Raw genomic sequence first — 27,773 nt, forward strand, 5'->3', positions numbered from 1 at the left:
TGAGTCAGAGGTATTTGGCATCTTTTTGATAGTGCAGTACACACATAGCTTATTCTGCACACAGAGCATTGCTTTATATTTGTGGCCTATTGAGTAAGTGCAGTTACTGTGCTGCCATATCTCTTGCCAAGATCTGCTCATTCACCAGTCATGGTTTCAGTCAGTGTTACGGCTGTGGCTAAGTCTGGTGAAAACAAGAGAGTCCTTAGCTTGTAGGGTGTTACAAGGTTACACTCCAGCAATAGGAAGACCTTTGTCCTTAATTGGAGAAATGCTTTATACAAGGTATGTATTGTGGGCAGGTTTCTTCTAGTAAGGGAGCAGATGGGTGGGGCAGCAGCACAAATCATTCATTACCCTGGCAGTGACCAGGCTGCTTATCTGTTGGGCCTGAATCTATTCTCCAAGTAGAAGCTGTTGCATCTTGGGAAACAGGAAGTGATGCTGCATCCCCCCTGATGTCAGTAACACAATATGCCATACATATTACAGAAACCTCCATAAATCAGGGCTTTGCCTTTAATAGGCATCTATGTGGGAGAGTCACTTGCCATCCCACTGAGTTCTCCCCACAAGGAGAGCACAAACAGGTGCCCCAGTCTCTATAATACAATAGTGATTCTCTGCCTCTCTTTCCTGATAACATTGCAGCTATAACTGACAGCTGCTGCAGCCCAATACTTGTTTCTTTTTACCTGGGCTGACTCACAGCGTGGTCACATGATGCTTTGTGTGAGAGAAGAGGGTTGTACAATATGGCTCTGCCTTAGTGGGGACAAATGGCTATTTGCGCTTATGTATTTTGTAACCCAGTGGCATAACTACTGGGGGTACAGTTGATGCGATTGCACCGGAGTCCGCAGGAGACATGATTGGGGATCTCATTACTGGTATTTTTTACCCTAGCAACCAAACAAGAGCCAGGAATATAAAAAGTAGAGGGCCTGCAAACAAATATTAGTATTAAAAGGTAACATAAGGGGGTCAAAAACTAATGACTGCAGCCGTTTGCTTATATTGCCTACTAGCATGGTTGCAGCACTGGATCCACTACTGGTCAGAAATGCTCACATTGTTACCAATTAGGTCAATCCATAGCAGAGGAGGAGGCATATGAATTTAAGGGTGTGTCTTAATATTACATAAAATAATTCTTCCACATATAAATGAAAGGTGATATCCCTACAGTGACCATAAGCCATTTTGGTTTTTGCTGCGCTACCATCATTAATGTGGGTATGGTCTTTAAAACTCTTGTGATAACATGGGTGTGGTTTGAAGTGAGTGTGGTTTTAAAATTGGGGAGTGATGAAAACAGGCTTCCATTAGCGGCCCTCCACAATGTAGGCCAGAAAAATTCCGGCCCTTGGTACCACAGAAGTTGGACAGCCCTGCTCTACATCATACTAAAAGTTAAATTAAATTATATTAATTACATTAATATCTTTAAGACTTAATAAATAAATACGTAAATATGTTCCCCATGAAGTCTACCTAGAGTACCTTAATAATAGTTGTATTTTAAATAGTCTGCTTATCACTAAAGTAGTGCTGACAAGGGGAAAAAGTGTTTCTGAAGTCAAACCTTCAGCCTCAAAACTCCCAGTAAACAAGCCAGTTTCCTGTTCTATCATGAAAAACAGAGCTTCGTATTGAAGATTCTTTTTCGCATTTCTTATAGATGTTTTACTTATGTGATTCATTTTTTTTCTCCAACTAGATCTTGTAATAGTTAGTAATATTTGAATAAAGCAGGGTTACGTCAAAATTGCTTTAAAAACCTGGATTTTATGGATTGAACCTTATTTCTCTAGAAATGTAATTAAATAAGTCCCTTTTGTCCCTCCTAAGCTTGTGCTTTTTTATTGAGAGAGCAAGTCACAGAGTCAGATATTCAAAACTTGGGGTTAATGCCTTTTTTAAATGCCGACATGGAAAGAAGAGGATATCTTATAAAACAGCTCATTGTTTGAAGCAGCAACTGTGGCGTCTCATGTAACTAAAACTCTTTTGGCATATCTTACGTTTTGTATCCTCGATGTTATTAAAGAGAAGCAAAGCAGAATATTTACAGTTTCTTTTATATTGTTGTGTAAAATAAATAAACTAAAAAAGGCAAAGTTTCTAAAGCTTTTATTTTCATTTTAATTTATTAATACAACCAAAACATATGTTTTCAAAACATTGTAATCTGTGTCATATAGATTCAAACTAATTTTTTTCTGATGTAGGAGAATAGAGCACACCTTGGTTACTTAGCTGAAGCTGGCTATAAACTGAGTAATATCTTTTGGAAGGTACAGTAAGTCACTGTTTAGCATCATATCATGTGTGGAGGAAACTTGATGGACAATTTTGACAAAAACTATAAATATGTAGTCTATAATCTGTTTGGTTAATACCACCCAGTGATACGTGTCATACCCAGGCATACCCAGTCCATACTCATCCCCCTGCAGTTTGGTCTGATTCTATCACATGTAATCAAATATTTGTGTAATAACGGTATTTACATAATGAAATCACATTTTCTAAATGATTTTGAAAATTCTGGATTAAACACAAATTTAAAATAAACCAACTTCTCATGGGTTGGAGTTTTAAATTTATGGCGCACAATGGCTTATCGCCAATGTCACACTAAGGGGCCTATTTATAATGCTGTGTAAAAAAAAAAACATAAAAAACAGCTTATTTTTTCATGCGTTTTTCTATACTCTGTCTGAAATCCACCCCATGTACAAAGTGACAAGGCTATTTATGAACGTTCATATTTTCTTTGTTTTTACAAAAAGTGGTTTTTAGCACTAATTATACTAATTACACAGAAACTAAAAAAAGTTGTGATTTATTAAGTGAAAAAAACAAGAACACAAGAAAACTATGGATCCTATATCTATATATGTTTTAAAAAGCATAACAGATTTTTACACCAAACCTTGACTTTTGGGCTGATTGTGGTATTTGCAATTCCTGGTGTAATGAAAATAGTTTTAAGAGTTCCCAGGTTTAAGGCTAAATTATAATTTTTCATACAATTTGGGCAATTTATTTGGCAATATAATATAAAGCAAGCATATGTATCATATTTACTGTAGGACTTTTCTCGCATTACAAGAGAAGCAAATAACTGGCATTCCCATGGCAAAATCTTATCAGTGGTAAAGGAAGAAAGTTACATCATATTCATGGACTGGGATTATGCCAATAAAACAAAGCTACACATGAATACACTTTAACCAACAGTTAGCTACTTTTCTGGTGTTTCTTAACACAGGCCAAATACTCCTCTACATCATCTGGAGAGCCAAGAATGAGGGGCACCCTCTGATGGATGGTCTCAGGCTGTACATCCAGCACTGGTTGGGTTCCTGTGGTTGCCATTCCCCCAGCCTGCTCTATTATGAAAGACATTGGATTGCACTCGTATAAAAGTCGGAGCTGTAAAGGGCACAAAGCAAGAAACATTATGTTATGAATGCAGAGAGCCAGATATAAGTTTAGAAATTAAAAAAAATAATCTAAATATTTATGGATGTCTGATGGTTTTGCTATTGGCATCTATCCCCACGCTCAGAGTTGCTTTCAGTTCTGGAAAAATGTCCTAGAACATAAGGTTACGAAGGTTAAAATGCTTGTTGATAAGTTGCAGTATCAAGGAGCAGAGCAAACCAAGCATGTATGAGTGGCTTCCTTAACGATTTCTGAAGCTGCGGATAACATTTCAAACATGCAAAAACGAAATCTTGTGAAAACAGTACATAGGTCAGTACGAGTGTCAGCAAGCGCCTGTTGCTGGGTTTTTTTCAAAAACTAGCATGTACAAGTTAAGCTTAGCAGCTTTTCCATCTTAATCAATATAATTCTTTATGTGCACAAAACACATCTTCTACTAAAATCTAAAAAGGCAGCTAACTGGCAGAGAAAATGTGCCTTTGTGTTAGATGTGCTATTTATAAGTCAAACTTGCTGTTTGGAAAGGCTCTAATTTTGGGGTTAAACAGTAAAGTACTAGGGTCCTACCAGTTATTCATCCTGCATACTAGACCCACTCCACTTACCACTGATGTTCTCTCTAAGCCAGCTGTCAATCCATATAGGGGGTAACTAATAGCCAATAACAGCCCTTATTTGGCACCCCCATGAACTTTTTTATGCTTGTGTTGCTCCTCAGCTCTTTTTACATTTGAATTTGGCTCACAGGTAAAAAAGGTTGGGGACCCCTGCTCTAAGGTATGTACTGTAATTGTGAGCATATCAGAACACTAGCACACACAGCAAACCATGGAGACTCAGTAAGTCTTATGCACTCGATAATAAGCCCAGTTCCAAAGTTTTCAAAAATGTTCCAGGGTTCCTAGCTACACCCCAAGGCACTGGGCCAGATACCAAATGTTCAAAGTGGCAAATTTGTCCCACTATGTAACTGACCTGGCCAGATGAGCAGAACTTAATATTTCTGTCCATCCTATAGTGTATAAATTTTCTTTATGTTTTTTAGACTAAGCACAATTAGGTATTACTATATAATAGCAATATATAAAGAGAGAATATCTGCACCTTCCACACTTGAATGTTAAACTTAAATAAATGTTACCAGTGTTTAACAAAAAAGATATGAAAAAATGGAGATAAAAATCTCCGGATAATGTGCAAATGAAGGTATTGGGTAATGGTGCATATGATTGAAGTCACCTATTGTGGTGTTCTCTAATTTGTTTGCATTACTATATAATGCAGGTATGGGAACTGTTAGTCAGAATGCTCGGGACCTGAGGTCTTCCGGATAAGGGATCTTGCTGTAGTTTAGATCTCCATGCTTTAAGTTTACTAAAAAATCATTTAAATATTAAATAAACCCAATAGGGTTGTTTTGCCTCCAATAAATATTAATTATATCTTAGTTGGGATCAAGTACAAGGTACTGTTTGAATATTACAAAGAAAAAGGAAATAATTTCTAAAAATTAGAATCATTTGTTTAAAATGGAGTCTATGGGAGATGGCCTTTCCATAATTCGGAACTTTCTGGATAACAGGTTTCTGGATAACAGATCTTATACCTGTATAGATAAAAAAATAAATTATCTGCAGAATTCTTGTTTTTAGACATGCCTGACCGCTACCTTGGTTTACAATTATTGTGTCCCCAATCAAAAGATTCAACTTATTATTTTACAGGATTGAGGACAGGATTGCTAAATGTCCTAGCAAAGTGATTACAAATCATTGTTACAGGAAGCTTTTCTTAGTAAACACAACCGTCTGACTGCTAGCAAGAGTTTCTGTCACATGCTAAGCCTGAGTCATAAATAACATGTTGGGACGTAAGATGGCTGTACACACAGTGGTACAGGACAATGTGCACAAACGCAAAGAGACAAGAGAAGTTATTAATAACCAGCATTTTTTACAACTCAGCTATTCTAACAATGTTCCTATTATGAGCCCCAGCAAAGCAAAATATTTTATCTGAAATCTATTTGATCTATTCTGTAAAGCTTGCAGGCAAAGTAACCTGGGACAATGGCGCATGAGTTGTTTTGGCCATGGTTGGCATTGAGCATTCCCAAGCTGTGCCGACCAGTTACACTGACTGAAAGGTTGAGCATTTTCCTTTACTTACAATGGCAAGCTATGATAGTGGATTAAAGGGAGGTCTGACTGCCACAGTACTGGTTAAAAGTTAAATATGCCATAGCCCTTACTTTATATGGTCTATGGGGTTTTTGTGAGTTTGCAAGCTGCCAGTTGTTTGCATTAATGTATTACTTCTCTTTCTTTCATGTACTGCAAAATTATTATTTTTATTCATATGCTGTATACAACTACAGGCTTATTCACTAAACTGCAGAGGAGCTGAAGCACCCCTAAAGTATCTGCCAAATGGAATTTGCTTTCTTATCAGACTTTAGTATATAATCTTTTAGCCTATTAGGGTGGTCTGAACTTGAGTTTTTTGGAAGTCTGAAGGCTATTTCTAGGGGTGCCAACTTTTGGCGGGCGCAACTCCAGGCGGGGGGGTTAATGTCACTGGGCAAGAATGTTATGTGACAGGGTGGACTGGAGCATCACAGGGCGGGGCTATGACATGGTGATCGCCTTGTCAGTTTTGGAGAGTCCTGCCAAGTTTTCCAAATTCGTAAAACTGGCCAGGCAATTTTGACCCGGACAGCCCTTCCGAAAGCCGGGCTGTCAGGGCCAAAACTGGACAGAGATTTAAGTAGTTGTGGGGTATGATTTCAGATATGCTTTCTCCTACACTGTTATACTGACAGCTTTAATAATGCAAATTACTGATCATTGTGGCACTGTTGTTTTTTTTCTTGTTCCCGGATGGATAAAACTGACAATTTGATAAAAAACTGCAGTTTATGAATTGTTTACTCTAACCCTCATATGTAATAAAAGGCACTATGTTTGCTCAGGAGCAGTAACCCATAGCAACCAATACGATGTTTGCTTTTAAACAGGCGACCAGTAAATTCTACCTGCTGATTGGTTATTATGGGTTACTGCTACAGGGCAAACATGGTGCCTTTTATTAAATAACCCCATAAGAAAGGTGCTGTGATGTTTGTGAGTATGTGAAAATACATTGCTCCCTGGGGTCAGACAGCTACTTTTATTGGACCCACTGGGAAAACAAGGTACAGTTCATCCTGCTGTTCACATTTGATATTATGTAACTGCTAACCCAGTTTAGGTATAAGGTATCTTACTATGCACATTTAAAGTTCCACTTGCATTTTTCTATTCAGTGCCCTGTATCAGCACTTCCCTGCACGTGACAGTTACTCTCACAGTTTTTTTACACATTTAGTTAAATTTTCAGCAATGACTTATCTTTCTTTCCCACAAGTACCTTTTTATTCCTCTGTATTCCAGTAAAATAACCCGAGGTTGGCACATTTCTGACTTATCATCCTATCAGCTGTTTCCTATGCAATGTTAAGGCTATAAGCAATGAGTAGGCAAAATAACAGCGTGCCTGGCTTGTGATCATGTGCAGACACCAGGGTTTGTCCATTTGTCCCCAAGTAAATTAGTAGTTTATATATTAACCTGGAAAAGACTTAGAAGATATATACCATTATGCTGCAAGTGCAGAAATGGTTTAGGTTGCCCCTTTTTGCTGTCTACGCCATACAGTATTTACAATATACCTAGTACTGTCTTCAATATTATAGCAGAGCATTATGTGTTGTGTTGTAAACCTGCAGAAGAGTAGCTGTGATTTCTCTATGACAGTGGGGGATATACAATACAATACAAATGGACTGTGTGTGAATGGGTGCACAAAGCAGTTACAAAAGAACTAAATAGGTTGATCTGAAACCAAAGTGCTTAATATTAATGTGCTATTATGATGTTACCTTTCCTTTAGGACTCTTCTCATTTGCTGGATACATAAAAATCCCACCATACACCAGAGTTCTATGAACATCAGCAACCATCGACCCTACATATCTTGAACTGTATGGTGCACTTCCATCCTAAAAATGCCACAAAAACAATATTAGTGAGCATATAATATATGGGGTGTAAAGTCCCATGGTTTTAAACTTCTTCAGTGAAAACTTCCATCTGCCCATTTTAAAAGCCAGTAGAAGTTTTCTTCAAGTTAAGGCTGGAAACTCTCACTCACTGAAGATATTTCTTCTTACAAGTGTATTCTGTTAAATACTACTGGCAGTATTTTCACAGCATGATATGAAAATTATTGACAATATGCATTACTTTAACATTCCCACGCAATACATAAGAGTGGCACATTACCAAGCAGATTTCAAAATACCAAAATTCCACCAAGCTTTATTTACCCTGCTCATAACTTTGATCGCTTGGCATGGTTAGAAAACTGTTTCAGTTGTGGCATTTAAAATATATGGTTGTAGCTTATTTAAAAATGAATACCCAGTCTCTCTGATTCTATAGTAAGAAAAATTAAATTAACTCTCTGTTGTATCTTTCCTTCTGTTGTGTGCAAATACAACATTTTATAATCTGCCCCTTCTTTGAGTTAAAGGCTCTGTCTGAGAATGCCCTGTCTTGCTTCAGTTACCAGCACCCACAGCAATTGCATGCCCTCTAGTGGGTATCTGCTGATTAGAAGGATGGCACCAGTTTGAATTACTGCTTGCACAGATCCACATGTCTTCAATGAAAAGATACTACTGAAATGTAACAATACCTGCAAAGGGTCTACAGAGTGGAAAGGTGATGGAAGTGGGGTTACAGCTTCACTTCATATAATCAACTTGTTATATGGCCAACACTTGTTTTTACTTTGTATTTCTCCAGTGAGCATTCAAGGACCAGAGTGTATCATTATTTTCCTTTTGCTTCTTTAACTATGAAATATCTGCATTTAGTCCTGCAATTAGGTTCTGTCATCATTTCACACAATTTGTATAAAAAAAATCACTTGCAGCAGTCCAGTTATAAGAGCAGTTACATTATAATGATAAATATCATCCTACTGGGATGTAAATTCTGTTGAACTAATAGAACCAGAGTTACTTAAAGGTTAATAATCTGTCAAAAACTTGCCAAACTAGCTTGGGCACTAGATGAGTTTGGTCATAATATTTTCAACAGACTTGAGCTACAACAAAGAAGAACTTTACATGTTGTTGTACAGTAAATATAAGAGCCAGTGCAGACACAATGTATAAACAATTATTAATTTTATTCTTTAAGTTTTGAGGAGGGATAAACAAATCGTATGAAAACAAATAGATGGCCTGAACTGCACTGATCAACTGGAGACCTATTCATAGCTGGATAAGCTGGATAAGAATGCAATAATATTGACTGCTCAAACAGCCCTAAGATCCTACATCGTCAATTGACCATATTGGGCAGGGATCGCATTGCATTTTTTTTTAAAAACATTGTACCATTGGTTTCTAGTTTGGTACTATACAATTATACTGGCAGACCAAATATTGCAGCATATGGCAGACTTCAAAAGCAGAAAGCTGCATTTTTTTGAGAAAACTGTATTTGATGTGGGGTAACAAATATATTGTCTAACCAGCAATATTATTTGAACACTCAGTGTTTCTGTGATTATTTGCATACACAGACAATAAACAAATCTGTATAATTTACACTTATGGTCACGAAGTGCTGTTTAATGAAACAGGTTTAGGCCCTTGAGGTACCAGCTGAAGAGCACACTGCACATCCATTGATAAGATTTGTTTTTACTGCATTAGAAGCACATTCTAATTAAAGGAAAACTATACCCTCCAACAATGTAGGTATCTATAAATATATATTGCATAAAACAGCTCATATGTAAAACCCTGCTTGACCTAAATAAAACATTGTACTTTTTTAGTAGTATGTGCCACTGGATAATATTAAATAGAAATTGCCATTTTAAGTACTAAGGGTTGACCCCTGGGATCACAAACCGAGGGCCCACATACCTGTTAGCCAATTAATGGTCAAAGTTCTGTTTTTTACTCCTTTCTTTTACAGTTAGAGCTACATTATTTCCTGTCAAGTGATCTCTGAGGGAGCACAGAGACCATCATATAATAGCGGCTCAACAGAAAAGGTGTAAAAGGGCAATATTTACTGATATATATATTCCAGTTTGGTAAGATTCTTTAATAGGGCTCTTAATATATGTAGATAGAAACTATCTGTTGGTTAAGTATTCAATCAGGCAGTATAATTTTCCTTTAAGTCTGGAGTTTTGCCTTTGGACCCAAGGTTCAGTATAGAAATATTTATATATCCCCCTTTATTATTGAAAATGAATAAAAGGCTGGAGAAAATAATATGGCAAAAAATCATGGGTCACGGGGACTCACTCTAAACAGTACAGGGACTCAATATTCGTACTTGTTCCAAAGGTTAAGAATTAGAGCATTAGAAGATCAAAAGCCATATAAACAGCTGCAACTCTATCAACAAAACATAGCTCTCATACTGTGAGAAACCCTAGGTTAATTAATTGTGTATCACTTGTAAGTGCATGTGTTTCAGTACTGGTTTAAATGCAAATCAATATAACTATAAACCTATTTAATTGAACCGTATTTCCTCACTCCAAGAGGTAATATAAGGACAATATTTTTGAAAATCATGCTTTCGATTTTGACTTTAAGTGACATTAATATTCCTGTTTCACTTTGTGTATCAAAACGCAAGTGATTTGCTGGCAATGTGCCCAGGATTCCCTTTCTGACTCAGCAGTGTTACCATGTGTGTGTCTGGCTGGGATTTGGTATAATGATCCAGCACTTCCTTTTCTCATAGTTCTTTAGCTGCAACAGCTTGTTTGTATATTATAGATTCAGGCTGAACCATTGAAATTATAGGAAGGCTTCCTTAAAAGACAGAACAAAGACAAAATAATCTGACATCACCCGACATACTTCAGTGGGGTGTTTTTGGTGCATTAAGATGCAGCAACACGGCTCAGAAATATTAAAAAATGTGACCAACACCTACACCATAAAATACATAATAAAAGGAAAAGATGTGAAGCATAGATACTTTCTTACCTGGGGAAATTTCTTGTTTTTCAGGTATTCTGTCATTGCTGGATCAAAATACTTTGCATAGCCTTCATTAAGACTGTAAATCTTGCCTTTCTTCTTGATTTTCACATTTTTGTCAACCAAAATAAATTCTCCAAGTGCCTAGAACAATACAGTTTGTATGTGTATTTATTAAAATGACAAGTGCATTGAGTGTATTGCATTAAAACATGACGTGTAACTTGTACAATTTGAAACAAAGTATTCTGTATAATCTGAACACTTTGTTTCAAATGGGTACTCTGTAGGTTTTAATATCAGGGGGCTTGTCTGGGGTGGTAGCAGAGGATTTTGGTTATCTTTTCATAGAGTATATATTATATGCAGGACTATGACCTGTGAGAGAGAGTGTAAATAGGGCTGTATGAAACATTTTATAATCTTGAAAATTAATAATTCCACACTTACAGGATCCAACATGAAGCAATCCACACCTTCGCCAGTAGAGAGGGCTACAAGGGTTGCACTTCCATATAGGGCATAGCCCGCTGCTACGATGTTACGTCCTGGTTGAAGGGCATCTTGTTCACAGGGCTCTGTATCTGTTGTCTATAGGAAAGTACAATATAGATTGGTAAGTGTAGAGTTTTACAGGGCGTTTTACAGCTTAGTATCACTTGTACAAAAAATATTCTTCTGCCTTCAAAAAATGTACTGTAACCTGCACACTTTATCATATTTTTTCCGAACTCATGTGTCATCAGTGTGCACAAAACAAGCCCGGTACTTAACTCTTGGTCAGTGGCAGATGTAAAGTATAATATCCCCATGCACCTTGCCCCTGCCACTCTTACAGCTTTGAAGCTACACTCCCCAAACTCGAATAACTTAACATGGGATCACTCCAAATGAAACAGCGACATTTGTTGGATGACCCAAAGTGTGAGGGGCCAACAACAGCCAATCAAATTTCAGCCATTGACTTTAATGGGGAAATTGAAACTGCTGCCAATCTTACAGCTTTGAGGCTATACTCCCCAAACCTGAATCACACAGTCATGGGGTCAGCCTGAATAAAAATATGATTATTGTTGGATGCCCAAAAGTGGGCAGAGCTGTGAACAGATTTTACCTATTGACTTTCAATGGGGGAAATTCAACCAGCTCCCCAAACTTTGCAGAGTTATGCACCAGGTAACGGTGGTTCAAGGTTAGAAAAAGTGGGCAGAGCCAAAAACAACCAATCAGATTTCATCTATTGAATTTTATTGGTTTGATGCCAGGGTTCCCAAACTTTCACAGTCAGTCTCTACGTATTCAAGTTTTAAAAATAGTGGGGAAATTTAAATTGCTGCCATTCTGACACTATTAAAACCTCGGTCCCCAAACTTTGCACAGTGGTTTTTACTATATAACTATGATCCAAGGTTAGAAAAACTGGGTGGAACCAACAACAGCCGATCAGATTTCATTCAGTGACTTCATGTTCTCAAACTTTCCTTTCTAGTTTGTCTACTGCTGTTTCTACTGGAACTAAACTTTTCATTCATGAGGGATTTATTCAGTTACATTTGACAATAAGTCATGCTCAGAACATGGAGACGTTTAATTAAATCTGAGAATCTACACAAAAATGTAGCTGCACAAAGCAAATACTGAGAAGTCTACTTCTCCCACTATACAGCCTGCTTCCTCTTTCTCCTTTTCAACCACACATCCTGATAGCTTTCCAGTCATTCACATCCCATAGCCTGATGCTTCCTGTTCCCTCCACAGTGCTTTTCTTCATCATTCACACCTCACAGTCTGATGTCTTATTCCCCTTGTACAGGTTGTTGCTTTGTTCTCCTTCTAGACCCTATAGCCTGATACCTTATACTTCCTCCACACCCCAGAGCTGGTCCCTCTTTGTACATACAAACAGCTAACAATGCTTATGTGGTCTTTAGAAAATATCACAATTAATACCATTTCTAACAGTTACAAAAATACCTGCTACTTGGCACAGTTACTTGCGATTCCCTTCACTTGTACATTCCACATATTGATGCTTTCTTCATTTTTTCAAACCCCAAATCCTTATTAATGCTTTCTTGCCCCTCCACACCCACATTTTTATGTGTAATTTGCACTCCTTACTCCACAGCCCTAACTTTCTACTCACCCCACAGCCTGGTGTCTCCCTGCTCCCCACAAAAATGCAGCTGGTTGCACTAATACATAAGAACAAATCCTAGATACACAGTTATTAAACTGCTTTGCATAACATTACATATAGGCTAAACTTCTTTCAAAGCAGCATTTCAGCTAACAGCCAAATATTAAAGGAGAACTAAACCCCCCCTACCTACAACAGCCCCCTAAACTGCCCTCCATCAGCCACCCTTACCTCTCCCCCCCCCCCGCATAGTCTGTTATGTAAAAAGGTACCCCTGTTTGAAAAACTGTGCTAAAAAAGCAAAGCAGTGCAGTAGAGTTCCCAGGCACTTTCCCTGGTCCTCTCCCTCTCAGCACTATCCGGGTTAGCTCCTCCCATTCACCATTGAGAAGAACCCTCCCAACTAATAAATATCCGTCCTGCCCTTTTACCTGTGTCTTTTTGTTCTTCTCATTCACTCCTTTGAGAGGAGTAGGATTTTCTTATGGAGATAGCAGGACCTGCGGCAAAGCGGTCTGGGCTGGGGTTGTATGCATTCCGGCAAGGGTTTCCCCTTCGTGCAGGTCCTGCGGTTGCTAGGCAACGCCGTTCGGAAGGACCTGCACTGCCCGCCCGCCTGGCCAGTCCTCCCGGTCTGCGGTAATGCGACCGATGACAGGGACACCATCGCAGCGCTCCGGGTATCAGCGTGGGCCAGGCGGGGAGGGTGGCGGCGGTGGAACGCAAACCGTCATGGCGGAACTTCCGGTTTGCGTTCCAAGCTCTGGCGCGAGCAAGGCAGGTGGCGATTGGCTCCCGGGAATTTAAAAGGACTGCCAGCTGGGGCCGCGCGTTGTTCTGAACTGGGAGACGCTGCATACCCGAGTCCTTAGCCGGTCTGCCTCTGCTTGCCCTGCTGTCCTGTAAGTAAGTGGTACTGGAGACTGCTTAGATAAGGGATCCTCTTATCTATTAAGTTTGTGTTTAAATTTTTTTCAGGCATCTCCACCATCGCTTATTACTGCTGCCACCCTCACTTCAAGTCTATCTCCATTGAGGTAAAAAAAAAAAAAAAAAAAAACCCACGCAAGATGATATGCATGCTAGACAGCTGCACTCATCATCATGATTATATATTTTAATGTTTCTTGCAGATGAAACCTGCCAGAACCAAACAGAAGGAGAAGGAGCTAACAAATGATGCCCCGAGTGTCTCCACAGAAGATTCTGGATCCTGTGTGGCATGTTCAGAAATGCCTCTCCCGAATAAGAGATTGTGCCAGTCTTGCCTAGTATCTGTAGCAGGAGGCCAAACTCTGGCTTCAGCGGATATCATATCCCTAATCAGGCAAACAGTGTCTCAGGAAGTCCAAGCCTTGGCGACTCCTAGGATAGAGCACTCTAGGGAAGACTACCCGAGTGACAGAGGAGACAATACAGGTTATTCGGAGAATTCTTCAGGAGAAGAGTCTGAAGAAGATTACAGGGGAGCTTTCGAGTTTGCAATGGTGTCACCCCTAATTAAAGCTGTTAAAGAAGCACTAGACCTTCAGGAGGAGGATCAGCCGGGGACTTCAGCATCATTCCTACCCGGGTCTAAGAAGAAATTTCAGTCTTTCCCTTTCCATGAGGAAGTGAGATCTCTAATCAAAGATGAGTGGGAGGTGATCTCGAGAAGGTCCGCTATGCAATCCAAATTTCGGAAGCTGTATCCATTTAAGGAGGAAGACCTAAAAGATCTCTGCACATTGCCAGTAGTAGATGCTCCCATCATCAACCTGGCAAAGAATACGGTCCTTCCAATAGATGATCTATCATCCTTGAAAGATACTATGGATAAACGCATGGAAGCAGATCTCAAAAGAGCCTTTTCGTGTGCAGGAGAAGCAGCTAGGCCAGCAGTTGCATCCATATCAGTAGCAAAAGCCATGGAAGTATGGCTAGAAGGCTTGGAGATGGCTCTCAGAAACGGAGAGGAGAGAGCAAGGATTATCGAGGGTCTAGCTGACCTCAAGTTGGGTGCTTCTTTCCTTGTCAACGCAGCGGTAGACCTTACCCGTCTTGCCTCTAGGTCCCTTGTCCTCTCAGTCTCCGCCAGAAGGGCCCTCTGGCTTAGGGCTTGGGAGGCAGACTCTCCCTCCAAAGCGGCTTTGTGTGCCCTGCCATTCCAAGGTCAGGTTTTATTCGGAAAGAAACTGGAGGATCTAATTTCAAAGGCCTCAGGTGGTAAGAGTCAATTCTTACCTCAAAAGAGGAAGCGGGGGTTCCAATCTAAACGATCCCCAAAAAGGAAGTCTTCGTACCGGTTTAGGCCAGGTTCTTCAAGTGATTCCAGGCAGTTCAGAAGCAGAAGAGAGGCTCCAAAGGTGGGCTCTTGGCAAGGGAATCAACAAAGTTCCTTTCGGCAGTTCAGCCATAAGTCTGGTGCCAGTTCCAACAGAAAGACCTTCTGAAGGTGGTGGTCCCCAGGGACCCGGAGTTGGAGGAAGACTCAGCCAATTCAGGGATGCCTGGGTAAGATCCATAGAGGACAACTGGGTCTTGGAAATCATCCAGGGAGGTTACATGCTAGAGTTCGCTGGGAAGATACCTCCGAAAAGATTTCACCGGTCGCCCGAACCAGATTCTGTGGACAAGATTCAAGCTCTAGAAACTTGCATAGAATCCATGCTGTTCCAAGATGTGATAAGGCCAGTCCCATCCCAGGAGCAGGGAGAAGGAGTTTATTCACAGTTCTTCCTGGTCAAGAAACAGTCGGGATCCTGGCGTCCGATTCTGGATCTGAGGTGGCTGAATCAATTCCTGGAGGTAAAAAAATTCAGAATGGAATCATTGGAATCAATAAGAGCGGAGGTGGTTCCAGGAGACTGGATGTGCACTCTGGACATCCAGGATGCCTATCACCATGTTCCCATAGCAGAGTCGCATTGGAAGTTCCTGAGGTTCGCAGTGGGAGAAAGACAGTTCCACTTCACATGCCTACCTTTCGGGCTCTCCACTGCACCAAGGGTATTCTCCAAAACCCTGGTCACCCTGGTTGCAAACCTAAGGTGGGAAAAGCTAAGGCTTTTTCATTACCTGGACGACCTCATTCTTTTATCAAGATCAAGGAGTCAAGCACTGATCCAAAGGGACAGGGTCATTCAGGTGCTGGAGCAGCATGGCTGGTGCCTAAATTTTTCAAAAAGTCAGCTCACGCCCAGTCAGGAAATCATCTTTCTGGGAGCTCGAATAAATTCAAAGACCGGAATAGTGTCTCTGTCAGAAGAAAGACAGCGGAATCTACAAGGTATTATCCGACATATTCTGTCCAAAGACAGTGTTCCAGCGTGCATACTGTCTCAAGCAATTGGTATGATGGCCTCCTCTATTCGCCTAGTCAGCTGGGCCCAGTGGCATATGAGGCAGCCACAGGTTGCGTTCATCAGATCAGGGGGAATTACCGATCCTTCGGTCCAGATTTCAGCAGGCTCATATCTCAGAAAAGCCCTAGGCTGGTGGTCTCAACCAGGGCGCTTGCCCGCAGGGGTTCCATTGTTTCCAGAAAAATGGGTCATATTAACAACGGATGCATCAGGATCAGGATGGGGCGCAGTACTGCAAGGCCGAGCAGCTCAAGGATCGTGGCTACAGCCCTCCTTAAACCGACCCTCAAACATTTTGGAACTAAGAGGTATTTGGCAAGCTCTTCAGTTCTTCAGGAACGATTTAAAAGGCAAAAGGGTAAAGGTCAGATGCGACAACTGTACAGCAGTAGCATACATAAGAAAACAAGGGGGCACAAAGAGCGTTGCCTTACTTCAGGAAGTAGAATGCATCTTCGAGTGGGCAGAACTAAACCTACAAGAAATTACAGCAGTCTATCTTCCGGGTTGCCAAAACATCAAGGCGGATTTCTTGAGCAGAAACAGTCTAAATCCCCACGAATGGCAATTGAACCCCAGGATCTTCAACCACCTCGTGAATCTATGGGGGAGGCCGGGCACAGACCTCATGGCAACGACGGCCAATTCGAAATGCAGTCAGTTTTTTTCTCAGATACAGGATCCCCGTGCACAAGCCACGGATGCATTAACCCAGTCTTGGCCGAAGAATTTGTGCTATGTCTTTCCACCTCTTCCTCTGATTCAGAGGGTGCTACACAAGCTAATAGAGGAGAAGGGAGAGTTAATATGCATTGCCCCAGCGTGGCCCAGACGGCCGTGGTTCCCAACTCTCCTGAGATTATCAATCAGTCCTCCTTGGAAGCTGCCATGTTCCATAGATCTGTTAACCCAGGGGCCGTTTGTCCACCCGAATCCAGGTCAGCTGGCCCTGATGGCATGGAGGTTGAGCGGCAAGGCCTAGAGGCACAAGGGTTATCCGAGAGTGTCATTCGCATTCTGATGAAGTCTAGGAAAGCCTCCACCAACAACAGGTACTGCAAAGTATGGAAAGCCTTCATAGACTGGAAGTCCAAAAGATCGGGGGAAGTTGCAGTCACAGTTGCTGAGTTGTTGGAATTTCTTCAGGCAGGTCTGGAAAAAGGGCTAAGAGTCAGTACACTGAAAACTCAAGTATCGGCTATCTCAGCCTTCTCAGAGACCAGATGGGCACTACATCCTCTGATAATCAGATTTTTCAAGGCGGCTATCAGGATCCTACCAGCAAAGAGACCCTCATGTCCTCAGTGGGATCTTCCGTTGGTTTTGGAATTTCTGTCTTCTTCACCATTTGAACCGATACAGGAGATTTCTGTCTGGCATTTAACACTAAAAACGGTATTCTTAGTGGCCGTCACCTCAGCTAAGAGGGTAGGGGAACTGCAGGCCCTCAAGTACGCCAAAGACAGCCCCATGTTCTTTCCAGACAAAGTAATCCTGAAATTTGTTCCCACATTCAAACCTAAAGTTGTGACAGAGTATCATATCAGAGATGAGTTGTGTTTACCATCCATTGGTGAAAAAGCATCAGGAGAGCAAGAGTATCCTTTTACTTACCTAGATGTCGGCAGATGTATCAAGGCTTACTGCCAGGCCACGGACGGGTTCAGAAAGGCTGACAGATTCTTTGTTCTTCCAAGTGGATCCAAGAAAGGAGAGAAAGCTTCCAATTCCACCATCTCCAAATGGATAAGGAAGACCATCAAAGATGCATATATGTCAAAAAACCTCGATCTTCCACAGTCAATCTCAGCTCATTCAACAAGAGGTCAAGCGGCTTCATGGGCAGCGGAAGCAGGGACATCACTGGAAGTGATTTGCAGGGCAGCATCTTGGGCATCTCCAAACACCTTCATATCACACTACCGGCTGGATGTGTCATCCGCAAACCAGGCTGAATTTGGTCACAGTGTCTTAAAAGCAGCCTCTTCTCAAAATAAATAATACTTTACTGCATAGTGTTGTGTTTATTCTCACCCAGTCTTCGGGAGCTTGCTACATCCCGGATAGTGCTGAGAGGGAGAGGACCAGGGAAAAGGGAAAATTGTTTCATACTTACCGTGATTTTCCTTTCCTGGTCCTCTCCATATCAGCACTTCCCTCCCCAGAATATTCGAACTTGCTACCAGACACAGGTAAAGGGGCAGGACGGATATTTATTAGTTGGGAGGGTTCTTTTCAATGGTGAATGGGAGGAGCTAACCCGGATAGTGCTGATATGGAGAGGACCAGGAAAGGAAAATCACGGTAAGTATGAAACAATTTTCCCTTATCTTGTGTCCATTGGGTAGATGTCGATTGGACAGGTTTGATTTTTCTGTCAAATTGGGGACCAAATCAGCTCATTAATGTGGTCCTCGCTCAAACGGGTCCTTTCCCCGTCATTGTAATTAGCTGCCTCTCAGAATAAATATAACGCCTGGATTCCTTGCATTTTGGTTAGAACTTTTCATTTATGTCTGATATAGTTACAGGACACTATGAGGTGAGACTGTCGAGGTTGAGGTTGTTTTCTCTGGCAAAGAGGCACTTGCGAGGGGACATGATTACTCTGTACAAGTACATTAGAGGGGATTATAGGCAGTTGGGGGATGTTCTTTTTTCCCATAAAAACAATCAACGCACCAGAGGTCACCCCTTTAGATTAGAGGAACGGAGCTTCCATTTGAAGCAGCGTAGGTGGTTTTTCACGGTGAGGGCAGTGAGGTTATGGAATGCCCTTCCTAGTGATGTGGTAATGGCAGATTCTGTTAATGCCTTTAAGAGGGGCCTAGATGAGTTCTTGAACAATCAGAATATCCAAGCCTATTGTGATACTAATATCTACAGTTAGTACTAGTGGTTGTATTTATAGTTTATGTATGTGAGTGTATAGATTGGTAGGTGGGGGTTAGGTGTGCTGGGTTTACTTGGATGGGTTGAACTTGATGGACACTGGTCTTTTTTCAACCCTATGTAACTATGTAACTATGTAACTATGTAACATGACATGGCTGCCCCTGTAGTGACAGTTCTTAGAACTTCAAAATTTCCAAGTGCAAAACTACATTCCTTCTCAGAAAGAAATACTGGTAAAAGGTGAGCTTCAAGAAGTATTTACTTGTCTATCCATCCTGAATGGTTTTTTTTTCATTTCCTCCTTAACATATTACAAGCTTTTTTTTATTATTCATACAAACAGCAGTAGGTACTTTTCTTTAAAATTTATAAAATCAAACCACCCAACACTCAAAATTTCCCACCCCTATAACAAAATATATTTAAGGGGCTTAAGACAAAGAAAGCATCATAATAAGCATAATCACTTAAAATGTCTGTTTTATTAGTTTTCACATTCCACCAAAAAATCTGCTTAGTTATTTAAATCAAATGTATGCAATTTCAGTAAAGATGGACACATACTGGTCAATCTTTAATTTATCTGACAGATCAGGCAACAGGCCAAACAGTTGAATACTGTATGATTGGTCATACACTGCTATAGCCAAATACCATAGTTCTATTTGATCAGTGTGACGAACCATAGCTAGGCTGAATCAATAATCAAACTGTGTATTTTTATTTGTGCTTATAGTGGTTCATTAATAAGCTTCCACTTACTGACCACTTAACTAGCAATCTCATGGACACCATGTAAGTGCCTTTTCCCCTCCAGTGAGTCAGATCATTGTAATATTAGAATTATTATAGCTAACAGATTCAGATTCTTAACCAAGACAACATGAATAGGAAAATAACAATAAGCAATGACAACAATTTCTTACCTTCCTGTATATGGCAAATATTGTTCCAATTGATGCTAAGCAGTCTATGTTAGAAGAACCATCAAGGGGATCAAAACAGACAACGTATTTACCCTGCAAAAAAAGAGTACATATTCATATATGTCTCAATTCCCACCCATTTTGCAGTACCTCTTCATAATCCTTAATTTCCACCAAATGATGATGGAAGAATTTATAGTAGGTTTTCCAGCATTTCCCTACAGCTGAGATGCAGCAAAGGCATGTACAGGGGTTAACTAATTTAAGTGGATCTTATAACTTTTAGAACAGTTAAATATGCAGTGTATGGTAGTATTGGGATGCAGGAAAAGGTGATGTACCATGTTAGCCAGTCAAAAAATGTTTACAGGGTAACCCTTTTGAAATAAAAAATAACAAAAGTGGTATAAAGGTGATACCTTTAGGGCTCTGGCACACGGGGAGATTAGTCGCCTGCGGCAAAACTCCCATTCCATTCACTTCACACTTCAGTAACTTACCCTAATTTATATCAAGTCACTTTGATCCACATTATCCTGTACCCCCCCGTTTATATGACTTTGTTAACACCTTCCACACAGATATTCTTTTTTTCTGGTTATTTGATCTATGAGCTGAATGTTGTATATATATCAGCGAGCCCCACAGCTTCTTTGTAATCAGCTTGAAAAAGGAACTAAAATATTCTGAAAGCTTGCTATGGTTATCTTAGTTAGCCAATAAAGGTATCACCTTTGTACCACTTTTGTTATTTTTTATTTCAAAAGGGTTACCCTGTAAACGTAGTATTGGGAGTAATTAGTAGGAATTTGTTTGTAAAGTTACATGTATGGCCTTTAAAGCCTGGCAACAACCTGCATTCTTCTGGCCTGCACATTGGTTCCCCACATTTTGTTGCCTGCAAAGAAAATTAACCCACTATTGACTTAAATTTACTTGACAAATGATATGGACCCTGCAAGTGCACCCAGAGCTCAGGCAATTATCACTCAGAAACGTAGTAGTGAGCTTGTGTGAAAAGTGTAGCTAGCTGTGTAGATTGATAGGTGTGGGTATTGACAGACATTTGTTTGTGTGCCTTCAGCACAATCAGTGATTGATCACAGACTGGCAGCTCTCTATTTCCCACATGATGCTAGTCTAATGGTTTGAATGACAGACAGAAGAAAGAATAGAAAAGGACCAAAAAAATAAAGAGAAATAGCAAAGGCTTACAATCAGTCAGTGCCAACCCTCGCAATTAGCTTTTTAAAAATTTTAACAAAAAATTAACAAAAAGAAGAACTGCAATGTGTGTTGTTTGTACAACAGCAGTAGGCAGGTGCTGGTAAACTTATAAACTGGCCAAACATAGGAATATTCTCTTGCTGGAAGTAAGCATAAAGATCTGATTGTTCCTGTGGGGACCCGTACAGACCTGCTTCAACAGCACAATGCACTCCTGGGCCAACAAGATTTTATAATCAATACCCATCCAATACCTAATCAGATATTGATCTGTGATGGTAACATTCTAGACACAAATAGGATGTCTGCTCTAAACAAGGGTATTGTCAGGAATAACTGGCTGACTGTAGACAGGCAGCAGTAAATATGCTGGATGACGCCAGTAGATGGTGACAAAGATAGTCAGCTGGTATGGCAAGGAGTAGTAATCATACATGACTGAGCAGACAGAGCAACTAGTATAACTGGCCATGGTTTGGGCAGGTAGCAGACTATCTGATAGGCAGGCTGAGGTCTGGGAAGGAGTCCGATAAACAGTCCGAGGTCCGGGCAGGCAGCAGGCAGAGGCAAAATCAGAATACAGGCCAGAGGTCAGTACCATGAAATCCACAGGAAACAATAAAGGAACAGGTACTAGGGCCCAGGAACCAGGCAGCAACTCAGGAATAAGCAGGAATCAGGTAGGTAACTGAATTGAATAGTAGGACTCCCCTAATTCTACATCTTATAGCTCACTGAATATAAAAATATAAAGTTCTCCTCTGGTGCTTATAAAGAAAAAAACTTTAGTAGGGACTTCTTTATACATTGTGGCCAAGAAGGAATGGTGTTAAACAAATGGTGGCATTTTCCTATAGTGTAGCAATTCTTATCTTGTACTTATACTACTTTCTACTACTATACTACTAAATCTGAAAAAAGATCCACAGAGTGGGTCTACTTAATAAAAATCTCGACAATTAATTTCCACAAGAGAAGCTTACGACATATTTTCCTTACTGCCAAAGTAACTATTGCGTAATATTATAACAATAAATTGGTTTGGATCACTTTTGAAGGTTTAAGAACCATGGTATAACTATAACTTTCCGAGTAATGAGGATCTCTCTATATTGTCATTTTCAATTTATTAATCTGGTACGTCCCTTACCAGCATACCCACAGTATATAGATTATATAACAAAAGTTAAAAAACTTTTTCTAATATAATTTATATACTGTGGGTTTTTAATCCACCCATGTCTGACCGCTGGCCGCCTGATGTTAAGCTGTCTACTTTGGGACCTCTGGGATGCTGTTTGGTTATGAACCCTGGTTTGCTAGTTAATGGCTATAAAGTTCATTTCCCCTGTTTCCTGTTTTCCACATTCTCCCTCTCTATTTTCCAATCCACATGTTTCCCTTTTTTCTTTTTTTTTCAACAGATCACTGAAAATGACAGCATGTACAATTTATTTTGATATGGATTCTGTACCTCCTCTAAAAAAGTTAATAAAAATGACTGAAACCAAAAGCATTTCAGCATTTGCCCCTCCTTGATATACTCAAGATGTGTTGTGCATCAGTTATAAGTAAAACGACGTGAATTTTGTGTATTTATTTACATTACCAATCGTAAGTCGTTATTAAATCTCAAATGATAAGACAAAGAGAATCTACTGAGCACTACCCTTGCAAAATAAATTGCTAGTCCATATGGAAAGATATTTATGTATGTATGTATGTATGTATATCTTTATTTATAAAGCGCTACTTATGTACGCAGCACTATACAGTAGACAATAAATTAATACAACAGGGGTTTATTAAAGTAATAATAGATAAATACAAAGTATGATAATAGATACAAATAAATACAAGGTGCAATTGCAATAAGTTAAGAGCTGAAGAGACAGGATGGAGGTCCCTGCCCCATAGAGCTTACAATCTAAATAGGAGGTATCATCAAATAGTAAAGCATTCATCTCTAACTGTATTAAATTTGAATAATTTGGCTGTCAGGGATTTTTAGTTACAGAATCTGAGGCTCCACCTCTGCTGATTGACTTCAGCTCCCAATGAGACTAAAAATTTGTTGTTTAGGAAATGCTAAACTTTTCTCAATAGTCTGCCTAAGGACTAAACATATTTAATCAGGGCAGCAGTGACACCTTCTGGTAGCTGTTGGTAAACCTGTCATGTTTATTCCCTGAAGACACAGGAATCTCATCACACTGACAGATATGACACTTAAGATTTTTTTTCAAAAATGTTTTCCACATTTACAGCTAAACCAGTTCATAAGTGCCTCCACTTATATAGGTAAAGGCAGGGTGCATGGTCAAAACGAATATTCGCCAAATACATATATATGGGTATATGATCAAATATGATCAAATATTCCCAAAGACAGGGCCATTTGTGCTATCCTCATAAATTACAGGCCTATGATTTAAACAGGCTCCCTACTGCCTTTAGCTTTATACTACCCACCATTCCTATGTGCTGTGTGTAAATGTTAGCTTTCAGCTCCTGATATAAAATGAATTAACCATATATATCAGGAGCTGAAAGCTAACATTTACACACAGCACATTTGAATTGTGGGCAGTGTAAAGGTTTAAAGAAAAGGTTTTCACTTTAGCAACTAAGTGCCAAGGCCATTCACATCTTAATAATGCACTAGGAAGATTGCTTTAAGATCAGTTTTTCTGAATATTCTAATCTGCAAAATTGCTTTTGAAAGAAATCAGCCATCTTTTTGCCAAATAAGCACTGCTTCTAAAGGAGCTGATAACAGCTTGTTATTTTGCACTTCAGGATTAAATCTTACCAGCTGGGACATCAGAACAAGGTTCAAATACCTGACTAGTAAATCATTGAAGTGCTATTTAAGGGCACAATCAAACATTCTGTGCTATTCTTATATAGTGTTTGAAGTGTACTCAGCCCCTTCACAGCTAATGTTGTATGTACACTTTAGTAAAGAGGCATTCCAAGAATTGGTGCTGTAGTTCCAAGGCAAGGGCCCCTTGGGCCTACTCTCTGCTGGAGCTTCCTCTTTATAGTGGTTCCAGTGAAAAGAGATGCAGGGGTAGTGGAAAACAACCCAAGTAATGCTTTAGGGGCCCATATAGGTATGTAACATTTTAGAAAGAAATCATTAACAATTAAGCACTATGAAATAAATAATTCTAAACATCAGTGCAAAGCTTCAGCCCTTGGCCTGACTGGTAGTAGGGATGTCATTACTGACTGTGGTTCCATTTATTAATATTTAGCCCCAAGTAATCCCAAGTCCCTTACATAACAGCTACAATATTGCAGAGGTTTGCCCTTGAGAAACAGAGATCATCAGAGCAACATTTGAGCTAGAATAATAAATCAAAGAAAATGTACAGTCCATGAAGGACATCCATGCACTACATTTTTTCAATAAAAATGTAAAAATTCAAATCATCTTTGTTCTATAGCACCTGTGTTAGGTGCTCTTGTCTTAAAGAGTCAAAATACCAAGGACTGTGACTAATCCCTAACAATTTGCATTTTATCAAGGTTCTCTATTGTTCCTAAAGGTGGCCATACATGGGCAAATTGTAGCTTCCGATATCGGTCCCTTAGACCGATTCGGCAGCTTATCGGCCCGTGTAGGGGAACAAACGATGGGCCTGCCCGACCAACATCTGGCCTGAAATCGGCTATAATGGTTATATTGCCAGGCTACAGCCCCCATTTCCTTTGTGTATGGGGCCCTCAGGAGGGTCTGGCTGACTGACATCTGGCTAACTATCCAGCAGATTTCTATCAGACAAGTTTGAGAATTCTTTTGGATGCATATAGAATCAGCATGCTAATGCAATCCTCACCCAGTGGATTGCCATAGGCCCGCAGCATCCATTTAATGAATGGGCAGCTTATCTGACCCCATTTCACTGCTAGCAATACTGCACTTCTCTCTTCTCCCAGGCGACCTTTTGTACCTCCCAATCACACTGTGGAGTGCATCTCAGAGAAATGTGAAGGCTGAGAAAATAGTGTGAATAGAGGAAAGAAGATGATATAGGGGGAAAAAAAGAAGGGATGGGACTACTGCACTACTGCACCCCATCGTCAGACCACCCAACCCCCCCAAGCGTGTGTACCTTAAACTTAACTTGGCTGTGATCAGAGGGACTGGGACACAGGGATACCAGAAAAAACCCAGGTGCCGAGGCCATCCTGGTAAATCCTAATAAAGGAATATCAGCAGGGTCAGGCTGTGGTGTACATGTCCTGCTGGGGCTGGCACCCCAGGGGCCTATTTGTGGAAGGGAGATCAGCGGGGCAAGTATTGGTGGGAATTGGGTCTGTATCGGCGGGGCCCACCGGAGTGTTTTCCTGGTGTCAGTCCAGTCCAACCATGAATATCAGTGATAGACAAAGCAAACAGACAGAGCCAGAGTCAGAATCACTATGTTATGACCTCTGTGAGGACTGTTTTAATGCTTTTGTTATGGAACAGTGTAGATTACACAGTCAGGGTCTCATTGTGTTTTTATGGCATAACTTTATATATACTGTTAATTTAAAATGACTCCCTTATACGGTAGTTTAGTGCTGTTTTACTTTAATGCAATATAACACTATGCACTAGGGTTAGAGTTTATTTATATTGTGTCATGACACATACAAGTCTGTTGCGCACATGGGCAAGCTCATGGCAATTACAATGTATTTAAAGGACACAGTGGGATTTCTCAGAAGTGATAGGCATAGTTTGAGCAGCTGTACGATAGACTCTAGGCATGTTTTATGCCATCTCAAGAAACCACTTATCAACATTTTCCCTTAATATGCCCATTCTATCTCGCACTAGTGGGAAATGCAATAAAAGCTTTAAATAGAAACATATGCATACATATGTCTCATGGGGCAGTTCTTAAGTTCTTAATCGCACATAGCATATTTTTTAGACCTGATTAAAGACTTTTTCAATATAAAGTTTTATGCTGTATAACATGTTCTATAGTGTGAAATCTATTTTGCTCTGGCATAATACTTTGGCAGGCTTGCAAAGGCTAAATTAAATATGTTCAAAAGGATTTGGTTCACACAAATGAAAAAATTGTTTGCATTGTGCAAATGTTTTAATTGAGCTACTTTTACAAACCCCATTTATATACTAACCTGCATTTCTTTGGGTATGATAATAACTTCTTTGTTCTCCTCAGAAACCAAGGCGCAAGTACCATAGGATGATTTCAGCATGTTAATCACAAGATCATTAGATAACACGTCCAGTTTCTTCACTTCATCTCCAGTCACATTCACGCTTCCAGAAATGCCATACCTAAAAATATATGACTATAAAAATGAGTCTCCACACATATACTGTATAACCAATGTTATTAGAAATGTGCCTCTTATTCTATGAGCTGCAGCTCTGCAACAGACAAGCATACCCATTTATTGCCTCTTTCCTACAGTAATCTGCCAGTCTCTGCCCCCTTGTTGGCTGCATGTCTGAAAGGTCTTGTGCTGCACATTCAAAACTGGTAACCTAGCCTGCGATCATGCAGCTGTCACTAGCACCAACTCAGATCAAGTACATCAAGGAATATATATATATATATATATATATATAGTAACAGCTGACATTTTGTACTCGCCTTTAAACAAAACAGGGATTGTTTGTCCATACTGTATATTGCAATATACTTCAAGCTGCTTCAAAGTCATCCCCTCTGGCCAGTCCTACACTCACTTTCATCTGATTCAGTACGAATTCTACTGCTTCATTATACATGTTTCACTGAAGTTTTACTTGCAACTTCCATGGTTAAATATATGTAGAAAAGTTATTTTAACTAGCCAGGGATGTGTATGTGCTACATTGCTTTATTCTTGCATGTATGAAAATAGTAATAATAACTTAATTATGATGTATCGTTTTTCAGGATCAAAGATATTTCTAAGGTAATGTAATGAATTAATTAATAGCCTAGGATTGCACCACAAGATGTGATGTCCTTTATGTGGGCAGAGGTAGATCCTATAACAGGTACTTCTTCACTTCATCTTCAGTCACATTCATGCTTCCAGCCCTATCTATCAGTCTATTTATCATCTATCATCTATCTATCTATCTATCATCTATCTATCTATCTATCATCTATCATCTCACTGCTAATTATTTTATTTCTGCAGGTATTCATGCTGTAACACTAGGATTCGACTGAAGCAGTTTGGTGCATCCATACTTTCAGTACTTACCATTTGCCTTGCTTTTGTGCAAAAACGTAAAAAGGCAAGTGCATACCATGTTCATGCTAGTAATTGCAAAACCTGTGTCCATTTTGGGACATTGGGCAACCCCAGTATTCAGTTTGTAGAGAAAATGTATACTTACAAAAGAAGAAAAAAAAGAGTACTTACATATGTGCAAGACCTGCCTTCCTCACAGCAGAGGAGATGGCCTTTATAGCAGTCAGAATGGAGTTCATAAGTTGTGTCAGTTCCCCAGTGCCTTTTGCTTGCCTTCCCTTTTCCATGACAAAGCGGGTAAGGGTTACCATGTCTGTTTCAAAAGGGCTTCGATCTGCCATTTTGCCTATGAAAAATCCCTTTTCTCTAAGAAATGAATTTTGCTTGCAGCTGCCTCCCTTATCTACAGACCTCTGACTGCAAGGTACCAGGATACTTGATGGAAATGTTACACAGCCCATGTGACTAAGAAGACTGAAATACCGGGCCAATGAATGTAG

The 27,773-nt window shown here is 40.0% G+C and overlaps 1 protein-coding gene across 1 annotated transcript; it reads right to left on the reverse strand.

Moving 5' to 3' along the window:
- Positions 1–2,118: 2,118 nt before the first annotated feature.
- fbp2 (fructose-bisphosphatase 2) lies at positions 2,119–27,697 on the reverse strand. Its single transcript, NM_001032345.1, is given in 7 exon segments — positions 2,119–3,441; positions 7,376–7,495; positions 10,526–10,663; positions 10,970–11,110; positions 19,825–19,917; positions 26,197–26,359; positions 27,445–27,697. Coding segments are annotated over 7 exon segments (1,020 nt in total). The 5' UTR covers positions 27,615–27,697; the 3' UTR covers positions 2,119–3,246.
- Between the last annotated feature and the right edge of the window lie 76 nt (positions 27,698–27,773).

This window comes from Xenopus tropicalis, chromosome 1, assembly GCF_000004195.4.
Source record: "Xenopus tropicalis strain Nigerian chromosome 1, UCB_Xtro_10.0, whole genome shotgun sequence".
Taxonomy (NCBI): Eukaryota; Metazoa; Chordata; class Amphibia; order Anura; family Pipidae; genus Xenopus; species Xenopus tropicalis.